At 37.0% G+C, this 17,480-nt stretch overlaps 1 protein-coding gene across 1 annotated transcript; it reads left to right on the top strand.

The window, feature by feature from the left end:
• The first annotated feature begins 361 nt into the window (after positions 1–361).
• Positions 362–15,713, top strand: LOC146132047 (spartin-like). The gene is made up of 11 exons (XM_083396803.1): positions 362–505; positions 2,139–2,276; positions 3,089–3,223; positions 3,450–3,536; positions 4,295–4,467; positions 5,221–5,437; positions 7,305–7,449; positions 8,962–9,126; positions 9,717–9,908; positions 10,780–10,870; positions 12,914–15,713. Exons 1-11 carry the CDS (start codon positions 446–448, stop codon positions 13,206–13,208), a joined length of 1,698 nt encoding a protein of 565 aa, XP_083252929.1. The 5' UTR covers positions 362–445; the 3' UTR covers positions 13,209–15,713.
• Positions 15,714–17,480: the final 1,767 nt, after the last annotated feature.

The following is a 17,480-nucleotide window of genomic DNA, read 5'->3' as shown; positions in this document are numbered from 1 at the left end:
ACCAACAAATTGCGGTAGACCTTGATCATACCTTTCCAACGATGCTACACATTATGCCACTGATATGGGGGATAAGGGTTTAAATCGACGATAACCAATATTCATATTCATAATCGCGATTTTTGCTCCCAGTAGCATCCCCTTAAAATGAAGTGAAATTTTCACTTGCCAACCGTTTAACCAACAAATTGGGGTAGACCTTGATCACACCTTTCCAACGATACTACACATGATGCCACTGATATGGGGGCCATTTTATAATGTGCTTGGTTTTGCAAGCAATTTATTCTTTATTTCTTGTTATCGTTGACATTCTAATAAACAACATGGTTAACTTCTGTATTTAACATCTAGGATTTAAGCAACTGCTTTAAGAAATTGAGTATACTTTTTAAGTGGATCCATACAAAACTTCTTAACATCACAAATTTTTTTTATTCCCACAATGGAACAACAGCGAAGTCGTCCTGCAAGACCTCCTCCACCCTCAGCTAGTCAACAAATGGTAACATATATATAATAAAGATCAAGAAATCTTTCTTCTGAAATTAAGCATTATGTCCATTCACTATGTTGTCTAGAAATGGTTAGTATTCGTCTAGAAATGGTTAGCTAGTAGAATCTTTCATGTTTTCCAGAGACAGAGACATAGTATACAGATAAATCATATTGGTTGTAAAACCTGATTGATTTTTCCTAACTTTTATGCAGCATATTAACCTACTATTTGATGTATAAAAAAAATTTCTGATTAAAAAAAAGTTGGTTATTTATCTCGGAAATGACCAACAATATTTTGGGGGGTGTGAACCTAGTTTTGCGATGTCTATCATCCTGAAATTATCTTTTGAAAATTTATATACTTATTATAATGCCATGTTGAATAATGTTGACCAGGAGCAGCATCTAATCAAAAATGTGGCCCCTGTTTTCACATTAGAAACTTTTGATTTTGCGCGGGGGGCAATTTTGCAGCTTGAAATTGCGTGGCTGTAATAACATTTCTGCCTAGATTTGCGCGGCTGTAATAATGGTATTTGTAAATTTTGCAAGGCTGAAAATGAAGTACTATACTGAAAACCATTAGCGCGAAGAAAATTTTGCGCGTTTGAGCGATTTTCGTGGCTGACCGCATTTAACGTTGATTTTACACAAAATGGGCGGCTATGACCGCGGCTGAGCGGAAAACTGAAGGGCCTTACTTAACAACCTGGCCCTGTTTGTTCTGTTATGATAATAATCAAGGTCCTTGTAATTGAAACACTTTCCTTTGGAAAGTTTATTTCCAAAAACTCTACTAAAGTTGTTTGCTCTTTATTAAATATATTTAGTCCTTTATGAAAATTTATATTTACAGTGTTGTAAACAAGTCATTTTGAAATGACCTAAGTCGCAGCCAATTCATTCCTAAAATAATTGAAATGAATAACAAGGCAAGTCCAAGTCATTGATTGTCACAATCAAGACCATTCAAGTCATAATTAAGGCACTAGTCCTTGTCATAAAATTAAAAAGTTGACTGATTTTCTCTCTTGTCCGATTATGAGCAATAAGTCAAGTAAAAGCTATCATAGATGTAACGCATAGCAATCAAATTGTTTTACAGGCAAATATTAGGATAAATAACCCAACTTAACCAAAAAAATACTTAATGAAAAAATACACTCAGGATTCCAAAAAGAAACTTTGCCAGCCCAATTTAGTTGCAGTATTTGACGCATGGTTCTATAACTTCATGGCAATAAGACCAAAGCCATTGAACTAATATTGCATAAGATTGGCCAGGCACAGAATATTTTGAAGGTTTCTCGTTTCATGACATCAAGTTATTGCATGGTAATCATCTTTAAATCGCCCCAAAACAAAAAAAAATAAATCTGCCTTAGGTTTTTTGCCAGGCCCCTAATTGTTGATGGTGGCACTACTGGTCATATTCATAGCAACCATTTGCTTTACAAAAGTTTTTTTTAAATGAGTTGCCTATCAAGGTTTTTAGGCAAGGTAAACGACTTTAATGATTTTTCCTTTAATGATTAACTTTTTTCTGCCCTTTAAATGAAAAAAATGTCATCTGTTTTTAAATTAGTTTTTGTGTTGTTTATTCACATACATTTCCACTTGTTTTTCATGTTGCGAAGAATCTGAAATTGCAAAAAGTATCTGATTGTTATGATTCTTCAATGTGCCATGTGAAGAATGCACTGTCTGCAGATGAATCAGGAAATCTTTCTTCTGCAATTGAGCATTATGTCCATGCACTTTGTTGTCTAGAAATGGTTAGTTTTTGTCCAGAAATGGTCTTGTTGTTGAGAAATGGCTAGTACATAATTATTTCTTGTTTCCAGAAACAAGTCATATTGGTTGTAAAACCTGATTGTTTTTTACAATCGATTAAACTGGTTTAAAGAATTTTACATATAGCATATTAACCTACTTTATATTGATGTAAATATAAAAAATATTCTGATTAAGATAATTGTTGGTTATCTATCTCTAATTTGACTATCAATTTGGGGGGGCGGGGCTGTAAACCTAGTTGTACGATGACTAACATTCTGGTATTATATTTTAACAACTTATATATCCCACACATAGTAGTTTAATATACTTGCCTGACAATAATGTGTTGTGGGCACTAGGGATCGACCAGTATTCATTTTTTTGGACCGATACCAATACTCAATTTTTTACATTTTTCAAACGATACCGATACCGATTTTTTTATATACCTTGTTCAAAACTTTTATTAACTAAAATAAATTCCTAATAATGTTTTAGTTTATATACTTTCATTAATTATTAAACTATTATTTTGCATAATAACTTGACTTGATGCTAAAACCTAAATTTTTTTAATTAAAGTTGTTTGTTGTACAGGAAAAATGATATAATATTTCCGTACTAAAATATCGGCAAAAGTATCGGCCTACATTTACCGATACCGATATATCGGTAGAAGCCAAATATCAGTCTATCTCTTGTGGACACACTACTTCTAGTCCACATTATTTTAACTATGAAGCAACACAAAGCCAACCCGGGTAATGTTGGGAAATTGGCCAATGTTAGCTGCATATGTGTTTTAAAGGGCATAGAAGTAGAGCTGCCAAGAAGCAGAGAACAGGCTTGCCTGGCAGGTTGGCAAAAGCAAGCCAAGATGATGGATGCTTTGGAAAATGTTCGAACCCGTCTGTACGAACTTCAGAAAGAAGACACACCTAAAGTAAACATTTTTATAGTGTGATAGTTTTATGACCCTGTAAAATCTGAGAAGAGCAACCACTTTTAATTTGTGTATAATAACCTTTAACTGATTGACCGATTCGTTTAGTTTATTAAAGGCTCCTGTTGTAGGATTTCAGGGTATTTTTAATACTGCCTGTATTCTACAACTTTAAAACAATGCAATATTCAGTACATTTACAAAAATAATCTGTTTTGTTTTGCAGGAGTTTAACCCATCAGCCCCCACTTATGAAGAAATGCCCCCGCAAGATTCCATTCAAGCTGGTACCTCAACAGAACAAGTTGCCATTGTGAGATAAGTTTCATTTTTCCCATATTTCTTTGAATTCAAGTCAATTTATTAATTGAGACCTGTTTGTTAGAACTAGAGTTAAATAAGATGCTTTTCCTGTGTTTTTTTATAAGTTCTAATATTTTATCGTTTAAACAAAAAAACATTTTATGACCTGTGAGAGTGTAGGCTAAGAAGTGAAGAAATATTGTGCCTGAACTTTTCACTGTCAGCCAAAATGTTTTGTAATACCATTAGGATAAAGTAATCAATGGGCAACTATGTAACAGTGTAAATTATTCTTATGTTTTTTATTCAGTTTCAAGCAGACGCGAAACAATCAAATCACATAGTGTCCCACTAAACTTTATTTTTGCAGAAAAACAACATTTGTTGCTTTTTACCTTTTGCGTTTGGCCGCTGTTATTTGGTTACAGCGTAGTTTCAAAGTTACAAGTTTTCCTAAAAAAAAAACTGCAGTGGATTTCAAACCGGAATATATTCGTAGTTTAAATTACAAAATTATGCGTGTTTTTTTTCCCACTCCTAATGATGTTTAAAACCAGGGCTTTGTACTCAGTTAAAAACAATCTGAGTCCAACTCCCGAGTTGGAGTCCGACAGGTTTGCCAAATCCGTTGAGTCCCTTGAGTTCCGTTTGAGACTCCGTTGAGAAACTCGGTTAGTCTTACGTAGGGACTCCTGTAATCTTACATACTCGATTTCGAAGACCTACACCCCAGCTCTGTCCCAAAGAGTAACAACCTTGCGTTTTTAGGCAGGAACCAACGCCCAAAGCGCTGTCGAACTGCTAAGCATTCCCCACGGAGTCCAGATCTACTCGGTGTCCGGGTCAGACGTGAGCGCTTCTCCCCCTTCCTACCCAACCTCGCTTAAGGTCATGCTTTTCGACGACAACAGCAAAGGAGAAGCATCGGAGGCTGCGACAAGGTAACGCCTGGTTAAAGAGACGATAAGCTCTTTAAAATGTCAAGCTTTTAAGTCGCTATAGTAGCACAAAATGATTAATCTACTTGGATAGGATTTTGATGAAAATTGTATATTGCATTTTTCATTCATTTTAATAGCAAAAGTCATGATATTTGTGTAATATTAATGTAGGGCTATACTCTAAAACTCTTTGCGTAATTTTAAATTTGTACAGCTACGAATTTCAAGGCGCTCCATAATGAGAAGACTGTTTGCAATTTAAATGACCCACGAGTTACCGTTTTTTTTTTAAATCTGCTTTCAGCCTGGATGAATGTTGTCATTACAGCCCTGTGTGCCCTTTGCCACTTTTCCAGGAAATATGCCAACCACTTGTTACCATACCCTTCCACCCCTTGGCTAAACCTTAATGACTAATTAGCCGTATTTTCGCCTAGAAATAAAACAACTGGTGTAATAAGTAGTCCTATCAAACAACAAAGAGCACACAAAGCGCACTGTGACGTAATATTAAGGAACTGTACATTTCAGTCAATATTTTTTTCTTGCTTGCGAAAAAGACACACAATGTTGAGATTTTGACATAGGCGCTGCTCATAACTTGTATCAATAGGCATACTCACGCGAATTAACTAAAATGTCCTTTAATTTAGTCAAATTTAAAATTAACCCCATAAAACTTAAAAATTCCCCTCGGGGGGGGGGCACTTGCCCCCAGGCTGACAACCCCTGATAATGGCATTTTCAATTTAGGCCGCCTGCGTTTATTCGGGTCGGTGACTGGGTATACCCTCTGGTTCCCGGTCGGTCTCCTGTGCTACGCTGTATCAACGGCGCCTACGTGTTCCCCAACCTATCCATTTCCGCCACGTGGCAGCCCGACACCGTTGGCCTTGTGCTCTCGTCACAGCTGGACGCCACCTATCGGGAAACCTTCGAGAACATTCTCGAGAACTTTGCCCTACTTCAGGTCAGTTGCTAGGGCTTTATACCGTTTTGTGTTGAAAACGTATTAGTTAGTATTGAAGAGACCCCGGGAAGGCTTACCGAAATCAGTCACCATGCTCAGGACTATAGGCTGGAAAAACAACTAGCCTAAGGTGAGGTTTGAACTCACAACCTCTGGTCATACCGGAACCGTAGCTCTTCAAATTGAGCTACACAGGCTCAGAAGGGAACACGTCGAGAACGTTGCCCTACTTCAGGTCAGTTGCTAGGGCTTTATACCGTTTTGTGTTAAAACTAGGGATGCTCAAAGTAGAATCCCAGGGTATTCTAGAATAATAGGTTTCGAATCTAGAATAACGAATCCAGAATAGCGAATCCTAGTATATTTTTATTAAATTATTTAACCTCGATTTTGTTTGGGGTAGGGATTAATCTTAATCTACCCTACAGGACCCACAATCACAGCAATAAATCGCCCAAACAATTTTCTAACATGTGTACATTATAATAAAAAAAATCTCCCATATGTTCAACATTCTTAACAAAGTTCTGTCATTTGAAGCAGTTGTGTAAACTGTATTATGTCAACTGTCCAGGTTGTTGCCTAAACTTATATTTTTGCCAATAGTGATGCAACACTGCACACAGAAGTCTTAAGCAATTCGGTCCTGTTTTTTCAAGCATTGTTTGGTCTTGGGGCTTATTTTTTACTAACGTGATCTGTTATGCAGTCAAATAATACACTGCAAAGAATACAAAGTTACTATTGACTTAACGAATTTTTGACAATTAAACTGCGCATAACTGCATAACCTCGCTGAATATTGGCCTAAAGTTGACCTTAAGTAACCCTATAGCGCATTTTGTGGACGGCCAGCACGTTTTACAACGTAATGTTACTTTTGCAACTTAACGCATTTAGGTAAATTGCGAACTCCACACCAGACATTACTCGTTGATCGCTCGCCAAATAACGCTTGATTGACACTTAATTATTACACATAGGTTATCGCGAGACGCGGTAATTGGTCGCCCGAAAAAACGCTGACATTGCACTACCAGGTTACATTTAAAGCAAGCACTGTAAATTGGTCGCCGCAGCGACAGGCCAAACGGTAAAACATTAAATTATATCGGTTCCAATTACCCGAAATAAACGGCAGAATTGGATTCCAATCCCATCTGGATTCGAATCCAAGGATTCGATATTCTACTTTGAACATCCCTAGTTAAAACGTATTAGTTAGTACTCAGATCCCTGCTTCACCTTGGCTATAATTCTGACGAGGTTGACTGGTTTTGGCCAGCCTTTTCGATGGCATCGTGAGTATACAATAAAACGGGTGCCGCCAGTACGGCTCCAGAAGGGCTTGACCACAGAGTACACATTGTGTACCTGTATGTTTCAGTAGTAAGTACTCGTTACGAGACATATCTAAATTACGGTGCAACGAAATTGTCGTTTAAGTTGTCTAGTCAAAAATACGTTAAATTTAAAAAATCCCGAAGAATGTATCTGTTGGCGTCTTGTGAATTTACGATTAAAGGCATTTTTCGTTCAGCAAATGTATTTTTTGTTATTGTTAATTTGCGCTTGCGGCTGACCATATTTTACACTACGGTTAAACGCCTAAGCCAATAGCTTTTGTCTATGGCTTATAAAACGCTCAATGCTAGGCGTGTCTAAATTACGATGTAACTAAATTTTCCTTTTTCATTATTAGCATTCTTATATTGTGTACGCAAAATGGCGTTCAAATTATCCAGTTAAATAAACGTAAAGCTATAACAAAGCTATTGCCGAGCTTCATTCGCCAGTTATTGGTGATTATACAGTGACCTGGTAAAAAAAAAAACCCAAACGAAATAAAAAAATGTCAAAATCGCAGATCCAAGACCACGCCCTTCCTGACGAACCAATGATAGATCTCAGCGCATCGGTTCCGCTTGACCGCACCGAACCAATAGAAGGCGAGGAGACGCCAGCAGGCGAAACAAGTTTGGGCGAAAAGGTCGCCTACGGGATTGGAAAAGGTTTGCTAGCTATTTTTGAATGCTGGTGTTTAAAGAGTGAACCAGTATGTTTTGTATCGCCCTAACACAGCGTTTCTCGACTTTTTTTGGCTTGCGGTACTCTAAAGAAATTATAAACAGTTCGCGGCACCCTTGCTCATTTTTTGCTTTTTTGAGTGGTTAACTGTAAAGTAACAGTAAACGAGTTTGAAACAGTACATTAACTATGCAACAAGGTTGAAAAACCTTTCTAATTTTTGGCCCCTTCATCATACACAAAAAATTGTATCACGAAAGCTTACCGACAGAGCAAAAATTGGAATCCTGCAGTATTTAAAATATCTCTCAGCACCCTTGGACGTTAAAAATGGCATCCTAGAGTGCCGCGGCACCCCGGTTGAGAAACACTACCCTAACAGATAAAATCCATTAAAACCCTTCCAAGTGCCCCAAAATAAAAATGCAATTATCAATGGTTTATTTGTTGCTTGACTGTGTTGAAAGCTAAGGAAAACAAGTCAAGGATATTTTCAATACTTAGTTATGAAATTTTGGCTTATAAACTATGAACAGACATACGACCGTACGTATCGGTACCAATGACGCCATTGTGATTTTTAAATAAGCCGATGTTATCTTTTTAGAAAGCTTTGCACTTAGCGTCGAAAACTCGAAACACAAAACAAAACTGAAATGCACCAATTAGTTCGGTATTGGTTTGATTAAATTAAAATATCTAACCTCTATGCATTCCTAGCTGTTAACCAAGTAATTGCTAAAGCGAAAGCTGAAACACCTTTTTTTAATATGCCATTTTTTTTTCAAAAAATAAGTAGAAAACCCTTAGCTAAATCGCAAACCATGGCTGAAGTGCTTAAATTAATTTCGAATCGGCTCCAAAACAACCGAGTATCGAAATGAACAGCGATACTATAACTTGGTAATAAGTATGGTTTCCCATCCAGCACTATCAAACATATCTGCTTGTTGCCAGGGCTGTGGAGTCGGTTAAAAATAACCCGAGTCCGACTCCGGCCAAAATATAAACCCGAGTCCGACTCCGGCCAAAATATAAACCCGAGTTCGAGTTCCGAGTTCGACTCCGGTCCAATGTGCGATTTCGTCGAGTCCCGAGTCCGGCCCTGACTCTACAGCCTGTATTCCGCCAACTTACGTAATTTAATTAACGTGGATATTCAGCAATCCACTTATAGGGCTCAAGGGTTCGTATAATTCATTCACTCACAATACATGGTTGGAAAAAATTCCATCATATGCTATTCCGCCTGCGGAAAAAATTCCATCATATGCTATTCCGCCTGCGGAAAATATTCCATCATCTGCTATTCCGCCTTTACAATTTCCAATTGGCGGCCATATCAGTTTTAAAATTTGGTACTGCGCATGCCGGACTCGGGACTCGGGTAGTTTTACGTGGTCTTACTCGAGTCCCGAGTCCGACTCCAGCAAAACAAACCGACTCATTGAGTCCCGAGTCCGACTCCAAATTCGCAACCCTCCTTGTTGCTATAGGCGCCGGCTGGCTGAGCTGGGGACTAAGCAAAGGCGCCGAAATAACCACGTCCCTGATCAAGCAAGGCGCCACCCACATCCAAAAGAACGTGACGCCCAACGAAAAGCCGACCGAGGTTCACCCGACTCTTCAAAAGGGACTTCATTACACCAACGAGGCGGCCAGTAAGAATTTCTGAGTTTTTGTTATTGTTGTTGCGATAAGTGGCGGTTTTTTAACTTGGGCCCGTGGTGAACAGACTTGGACAACTAAAATTTTTCAGTTTTTATGTTGGATTGGTTTGGCATTAAAGTCGGAGCTTTTTGGTTTTCTAAACTTCTATTTCACTATGAAACTGGAGGTTAAACTAAAATCTGAACTTAAATGACATTTTACCCATTTTTGATTGTTCAACGCATTTCTTTTTCACACTGTAAATGGCAAAAAATAATGTACAACGATATAGACTCAATAGTTTACATGCAATGCTGCAAACGTTTTTGGGATAAGGAACTAAAAATCGCCGTTGGACAGAGTAGCGTTTGTTGGAAACTGAAGGTAATAGAAGATAAGAAGTAGAATTCTATTGCCTCAGTCTTACATTCTAATTCTCTGAGAGAGGGATAAGTACCGAAATTCAAGTATAAACTATTCCACCTTTGTATTTTATATGCAAAAATACACCAAATTCGGTTCCAAAGTTTTTTTCTTTTTTGAGTTTTTTGTACTTTCTGATTGTCGGAGAGAAAATTTTTCAAATATTTTTTTTCTGCAGAGGTCACCGTCAAGGTCAGCGGCGCCGTGGTAAAGGGCGTCACCGCTGTGGCCGGACAACTCGCCCGCCAGGTGGCGCCCCACGTCAAGTCGTACGCCGACTCCATGCTGCCACAAGCGGCCACCGAAAAGAACGAGAAAGGAACCAGCGCTATGGATGACGTCATCACGGTGGCCGGGGCAGGATTGGCAGGTCGGAGTCACGACCTCTTGTTTTTTTGTAAAACGGTTAAAGGGCAATTAAAATACAATGCAAAATACGTTTGGAACACAATCAACGGATTTTCGTAATAATTTCGATAAAAGAGTATCTTGCCATTCAATAAAATCGATTTTTTTTTTGTTTAGGAACTTTTCGGCAGTAGCTCAAACTATTAATTACACGTAAAAAAAATAATTATTCGTTTTTTATCGAATTTGATTTATTTGGTATTTGTTCTCAAGTGTATTTTACAAACAAACCTTTTAAAATAAAAGGAAGATAAGTTCCTAAAACAATAATTTTTTTCTGTTTACGCGAATGCTGGCATGTTGTATTGCCAAAACGCGCCGAGGAAAAAACACCACCGTTCGCTTTTATCGAACAGCCTGGCTTCCACATTACTGGTGCATTTTTAAGGTAATTTATTTTGTGTTCCAAAGTCGAAGGGCACTTTTAAACGTTCCGACAATACCTCGTGCCATCAGCAGTGTAGTAAAAGAACGAAAATAAAAGCGAGAAATCACAAAAAGAAAATAGAATATGTAGATTTTGCCAAATGTATCCATGTTTTTTAATAAATAAATATTTGATAAATCAACCTTTATAAAATATAGTGTAGATAAATTCATCATTTTCCTGTTTAATCATTCTTCCGTTTACGCGAATGCTGACATGTTTTATTGCCAAAACGCGCCGAGAAAAAAACACCACCGTTCGCTTTTATCGAACAGCCTGGCTTCCACATTACTGGTGCATTTTTAAGATCATGTATTTTGCGTTCAAAAGTTAAAGTACGCTGTTAAATGATCATAAACCAATTACACTGAAAGCTACCAGTTAAACAGTTTTGTTTATCATCCAGGTTTCGGAACTGTGTGGACTAGTCTGGAGAACGCCGGCCTGGCGATTGCAAAGTCGGCATCCAGCGCTACCGTCGACACTGTTGAGTTTAAGTAAGCGGCACCTCTGATAATTTGTTAATTTTTTTTTTTCTGTTTTAAAAATAATTTTTTTGCACTGCATACCACGTGAAATTAAACGTCTTTACGCTTAACCCCCGTACTAGGGATGTCCGGTACTTCACATTTCACTATAAAAAACTTATACCGGATATTTGGGCAGGAATCCGATATTAAATTTGATCAATACTAAGGTCAAATAGGCAAAATTAAGAATTGAATTTGAAACGTAATATTTTTAGCACATCAGACTAGAATTTGGTATGCCAGTCGAAAGTTTTTTTTCGGCTTTTACTGTATTATTTTCTGAGAAATGTACATTTCAAGGTAGAAATCGCTGCATTGGACTGCAAATTATAGCTAAAATTCCTTTAAATTAAGACCGATGCCACCGTAGCTTCGGACGAGTACCGATACTACCACTTGGTATTGGGCATCGGCCCCGGTTAGATATTGTAATGTCATCCTTAACCCACAGCCAACACAATTACACAAGTTTTAGTTCTTCCGCTGGTAAATCTAACAAACAGACTCTAATGTATCCAATGAATCCGTAACGCCAAACCCATTCGTATTATTTTAAGGGTTTGTTCGCTATGAAAATTTTAGTTGTTCTAGTCTTTCTAATTGTGTTCGGCGGGCCCAGGCGAGTCCAGCCGTCTGAAACCTCTTAAGCGCTAAACTTTAAAGTAAAATTAAAATTAAACTTAGTTAAATTAAGTCGAGTCGTTTAAATCTGCTAAAAATACAAATACAACATGTCTCAGAAACACAAGGCGGTTTATTGAAGTGTTGCGAACAATCATTTTGGAATAACTCAAGTCTCAGTCAAGTCATTTGAACAATATCGAGTCAAGGCCCAGTCCAAGTCATCAGTTGCCCAAGTCAAGTCATAGTTAGAGCAAGTCAACTTCAAGTCAATTCATTAACAAAAAAATAAAACGTTCAACTAATTAATTTGGTAAATGTGTCCGATTATGAGCAATAACTCAACTAAAAATAACAAAAACGCCATATACAGCATGATAATTGTTTTACGTACAAAAATTGAGACAAATAACCCAATTTTATTGAATAATGTTCAATGAAAACACTTAACCCATTGTGTTTGACAAAATAACTCAAGTCCAAGTCAAGTCAATTGAAAACAGTGACTTAAGAACATTTAAGTCAAGTCATTGACCTAAGTTATTAAAACACTGGTTAGTTTTAAAATGTCATCTAGTCGTACGGCAATCACTAAACTGTAGCTTTCCAAATGCCAGTTGATCACATAAATAATGTGACACCTCTTAGATAATAGTTTTACGCTGTTGCAGTATGACTGAAGCAAATCATTTACCATAGTCACTGTGGTAACAAAACTTATACTTAACATATATGATATGCAATAGTGTAACTTTCTTACAGCGCCCTTCGGCTAAAAAAGTTTACATTGAAATTAGCAAAACGTAACATTATCAAAAAATTGCATTTGCGTATAATTAAAAAGTACAGTTTGACAGTTCCATGTCCTCGTGCCTAAACGTGGCAATTCAGAAAAGTTTCCAACACTTTTGGTGAAATAAAACTGTGCTACAGGAATCACTTTTGTACAATGATTGCGTATAACTTGGTCACTTGGTCAAATCCCAGAGCATTTTGACGCCTTGTTAGAAATCCAGGACGCCTAAAAACTCTCTACACACCCACGTTCTACGCCTATGCATTGAACACTACAAAGGTAATGCGGGCCGCCAGCTGAGTCAACATGGCGTTGTTTTGTATATTGTGCGCAAAAAAATGTGCGCACTTTTTTTTCAGAATGTACGCACATTTCAAAATGCTTTCAAAACTGTGCGCACATTTTAAAATAAATGTTAAGTTAGCGTTAGATTTTATAATGTGCGCACATTTTAAAAGGCATTTTATATTGTGCGCACATTTTTTGCACATTTTCGCTTGCACAATTTTGCGCACATTGTGCAAAACATTTTCATTTTCGCATCCCCGTCTTAGCTTGAGTAGCCCTCATCTAAAACTCCAACCTGCCTTAAGGTACGGTTCGTCGGCCGGTGTAGCAACCAGCAACGCTGTAGGAGCCGCTGTAAACCTGGGCAGAACCGCATTCAACATAGACAACATAGGCGTCAAGGCGCTGGCCAAAAGAACGGCCAAGGAGACCGGTAAGGCCTTCCTGAAGGGCTACGTTGAAGAAAAGAAGTCGCAGCCCGGCAGCTCGTCCTCGGCCGCTGCCGACACTGAAGGCGGTAAAGAAACCTCGCCGGAAAAAGACGCCAAATTTCCCGCAGGTGCCGATTCGCAAACGTCGATCTCGAAACGAAAATCGTAGCCGGTGGCTTTTTAGATCGCCTTATACCGTACTTGTACAGTACACAAGTCATTTTTAAATGACCAAAGTCCAAGTCAAGTCGTTTGTCAAATAACTAAAGTCCAAGTCCAGTCTTTTTTAAATAAATAAGCAGTCAGGTCCCAGTAAAGCCATAATTAGAGCAAGTCAAGTCAAAAATGAAACGTTAAGCTATTAAAAATGGTAAACTTTTCTCACTAAAAATACCGAAAAATGTGCACAAATTGCGGAATGTAACCCAAGTCTATAAAAATAATGCTTAATGAAAACACTTCATCCAGTTCATTTGTCTAAAAGACTTCAGTCAAGTCATTAACTTAATTCATTATAAAAGTGGTTATACGGGTGCAACTGCAGCCAGGCTTGGAAATTTTGTGTAGAACTAACACACGTTGTCGCGTTTATTATACACATAAAATATTATAAATATAAAAAAAAAATAGGATTCCATTTAAAACTATTTCAGTGCACTAATTTGTTCAAAAATCACGTAAAGTACCACAGTGCATTGTCGACTTAAGCGTGTGAGCGAGCGAGTGTGCGCTGAATATTGACATTATGGTGCGTTTTGCTAAATGTGAGCATGGACACTGTCCAGGCTGTTCTCAAGCCTTATTTGCTTGCCGAAAGTATTTTTCATCGAAAGGCTGTATATTTGTATTATTTTCGACCTGTTTACCTATTAGTTACACGTATGGTTATTTACAGCAAGAACACTGAAAGTTAAAATGTCAATCGTTTTCGCTGTGGCCTTATTGCAAACATCTGGATGAAGCACTGTTTTTGCATGACGTTTCACACGAGCATTGAAAACAGAGCAAATCTATATATTTTTTACCACGTGCTGAACAAGGTTCGCAATTTTTCCAAACCAAGTGAAATGTAAAATTTTTCCAAACCAAGTGAAATGTAAAGATTCAAAACACAAACTTTTCGACTGCAAAAAATGTCCTAAATTATTAGCTTCGTTAAACCGGGGCAAAATGGTGGTTTTATTTTAGGATTCCGTTAAAAAACGCGAAAGGCTAATTTGAAAAAAAATGATCAGTGGAAAATGTCTTTAATTGAAATGATCTGTTTGTGATTAAAAAATTATTGGTTTAACGGATGTGTGATAATATTAACATATAAGCATTTCTAAATTACTGGAAACTTGGCTAAAATAATGTTGTATTACGGCTTAAAATGTGATAATTTTGGCTTATTCGGGTTTCTAAAGTTGGCCTGTAAGCTTGTGATGGTTTAAACAGCTTTTTCGCATGTTTTCCATGCTATTAGAAAACAAATGTTTTCCGTTTTACTTTTAATGTGCTTATAAATTCATTTCATATTTAACGAAATCCACTCATTTTATCATTATTATATCGTAGTTCACTTTTATGATGCATTCGCTGAATTTTTTAGCAATATAATTTACTGTCTATGACTACTAATGGCCATAGCCCCATTTCCATTGCATTTTAATTGTTTAGCCAAAACCAAAATGTATAACCTTATAGTAAGTATTTTTCGATTTCTATTATGATTGATATAACCTATTTTTGTGATAACATATATGTGAGGCTAAATCATTGTTTTTACGTTGGCACACTGTTGCAATTAATTACTTTTTGAATTTTTACCAAAGATTACACAAGCCCAGTGTGCATTAAATTTGCATTACGACCTTAAATGTGTACTCTAATTTTTAAATCATATTTTTGAGACCATTTTGTAACCGTTTGTTTTCAAATGTAGAAGAGAAGTCGACTTTTGTGGGCTAGCATATTATAACCTTGTCTATCCAGAAATATATACTATATTTTATTGTTGAAACCACATTGTATTATTTAATGAGGACGTTTACAGGCAATCTAAACAACGTATAAGCTCGGAAAAACTCACACCCATATAAACCAGCCGTCTAAAATAAAATGCAGTCTAACACTAAAAAAGACTGTCCTTTGGTGAAATTCGATCTTTTTACCTCGGCATCAAAGATTTGGTTTCAGCGATCTAAAGCGTTGCCATTTTACTTGCCAACACGTCTTGACCTTTTACTCTTGACTTTTGATTTTTATATAATAGCTGTCTATGACACAGCTTTAAGTATAACGACGTCCTTCACATTATAAAAACTCGAATTGATCAACAATTTGTCCTACGTTTGTACAGTACATCTAAAAATGTTGTAAATATAGAAATTTTGAAACATATTCGAAACCCTGCCTAAATTATATAGATTATAAACCAATTAAGTACAGAAACAAGCTCTACATTTTGTCATGAAATTCTTCAAAAAACAGTTTACAAACACCCCGCTAATGTTGAGCACTTGACAAAGTGTTCAGAACGAGGTGAAAATTAGATAAACTGTTGTAATTAGGTACTGTTCTTTTTTGATTGGGTTTAGTGAAAGTTATCGTGTCTGCTCTGTCTGACTTCTTCACTGTATGACAGCGTCTTTAACTTTACTTTTTTTCTGACATTTTTTCTTCTACTGTTAGCTTCAACGTTTGTTACTATTCATATTTGTTTAAAGGTTGTTAGACACAAATATATATTGCCTTTGTTTGAAATGCTTTGAAACCTAAAATTATGTTACTTTATTTTCTGAACTGAAAACAGGATATTTTGTAAGGTTAAATTGTAGCCTATATGTTAGTCTCAGTACGTCTCTAATTTTTTTTTTTTTTTCATGATATTCTAGTTGTGAGTTTAGATTTAGATTGTACGGACGCGCATCAAAGATAGTCATGGGGAAAGCAACATTACAACTGAAAAAGCAGCTTTAGCAACAACCTGATGGCAATTATGTGGAACATTTTTATATCCCATAACTCCCGAGAAAAAAGCTGCATGTCCCTAATTGTACTGTGACAAATGCTACACAGCTTTTAACAAAAGGTTACTTAAAAACTTGAAATCATTTCATCAAAAAATACTTCTAATGTACTGATTTTGTTGAATGTACGAATTTTAAACAATACGGTACCCAACAATTTTGAAAAAGGATGGGAATTACAAAGGGATGCTGCAAAATGTTCGTACAAGTTATTGTTTTATTACAATAGCTCCTTGGTCTTTATTTTTTCGGCCAGGCATCACCGCTATACGTGTTTCGGTATGTATTCTTTATCAGTGACAGACTGGACGATTAGATATCACTTTGTGTTTATCGAGCCCATTGAAACTTAGGGTTTTGGGCAAATATTACCAGACCAGCAAAACTCTTCTATTAGCTGCTTCGTACATAATTCTCAACGCCACGTCCCCCAAAGTATCGAGGTCGTGAGTTCGATTCTCGCCGCAGTCTATCTTTTCTAGTGGCCAATGTCTTGCTTACAATTAAATCCGTTACGGCTTTATGATTTTTACCATTTAGAAAACTGCCAAAAATTATGAGCAGGCTTGTGCAATTTTAAGCAAAAGACAAATCAAAAATTTAAGATATTTAATTATGTGCATTCAAATGACTGACTGTAACACTGTGGCCTGTATTAAGCCGGAAAAAAGTAAAGTTGCGCTATAACACGACATCAAAATGTTACGTTATAACGCCACATCTAAAAATTACGTTATAACACCACATCAAAAAGTTGTGTTATAACGCCACATCAAAAAGTTACGTTATAACACGACATCAAAAAGTTGCGTTATAACGCCACATCTAAAAATTACGTAATAACACCACATCAAAAAGTTGTGTTATAACGCCACATCAAAAAGTTACGTTATAACACGACATCAAAAAGTTGCGTTATAACGCCACATCTAAAAATTACGTTATAACACCACATCAAAAAGTTGTGTTATAACGCCACATCAAAAAGTTACGTTATAACACGACATCAAAAAGTTGCGTTATAACGCCACATCTAAAAATTGCGTTATAACACCACATCAAAAAATTACGTTATAACACCACATCAAAAAGTTTTGTTGCTGAATCGAATTGCATCCATCAAGGATCAGACATTGCAAAATGAAATAATGAAAAATAGGTTTTGTCGGGCCATTTCCGCTAGATTTGCCTCCGATATCTGTCAAGTGCCAATCCAACCACTTGGCATCTAGTATCGTCATCGATCTAATATTAGGCCCCCGCGGCCCGCCGCTTGCTGTTCGCCAGGGGCTGAACTTTATTGCTCCGGGCCCGGAACGGATAAAGGCGCTGGGCGAAATTGGCGTATGTGAGCTGTAGCAGGACAAGGTTGACAAATGCGTCGCACGAGAAGATAATCTGGAAAAGGGTGAAGGTTAAAGAGCTCTGGT

This window comes from Ascidiella aspersa, chromosome 9 (genome assembly GCF_963924565.1).
Source record: "Ascidiella aspersa chromosome 9, kaAscAspe10.2, whole genome shotgun sequence".
NCBI classification, from domain to species: domain Eukaryota; kingdom Metazoa; phylum Chordata; class Ascidiacea; order Phlebobranchia; family Ascidiidae; genus Ascidiella; species Ascidiella aspersa.
This window is presented reverse-complemented; position numbering and strand designations above follow the sequence as displayed.

What these genes read in the sequence shown, in the direction of transcription:
- LOC146132047 (XM_083396803.1), top strand. Translation starts at nt 446, where the DNA reads ATGGAACAACAGCGAAGTCGTCCTGCAAGACCTCCTCCACCCTCAGCT. An exon ending in CCTCAGCTAGTCAACAAATG is followed by an intron (nt 506 to 2,138) that starts GTAACATATATA and finishes CATGTTGCGAAG; the next exon opens with AATCTGAAATTGCAAAAAGT. An exon ending in TTACACCAACGAGGCGGCCA is followed by an intron (nt 9,127 to 9,716) that starts GTAAGAATTTCT and finishes TTTTTTCTGCAG; the next exon opens with AGGTCACCGTCAAGGTCAGC.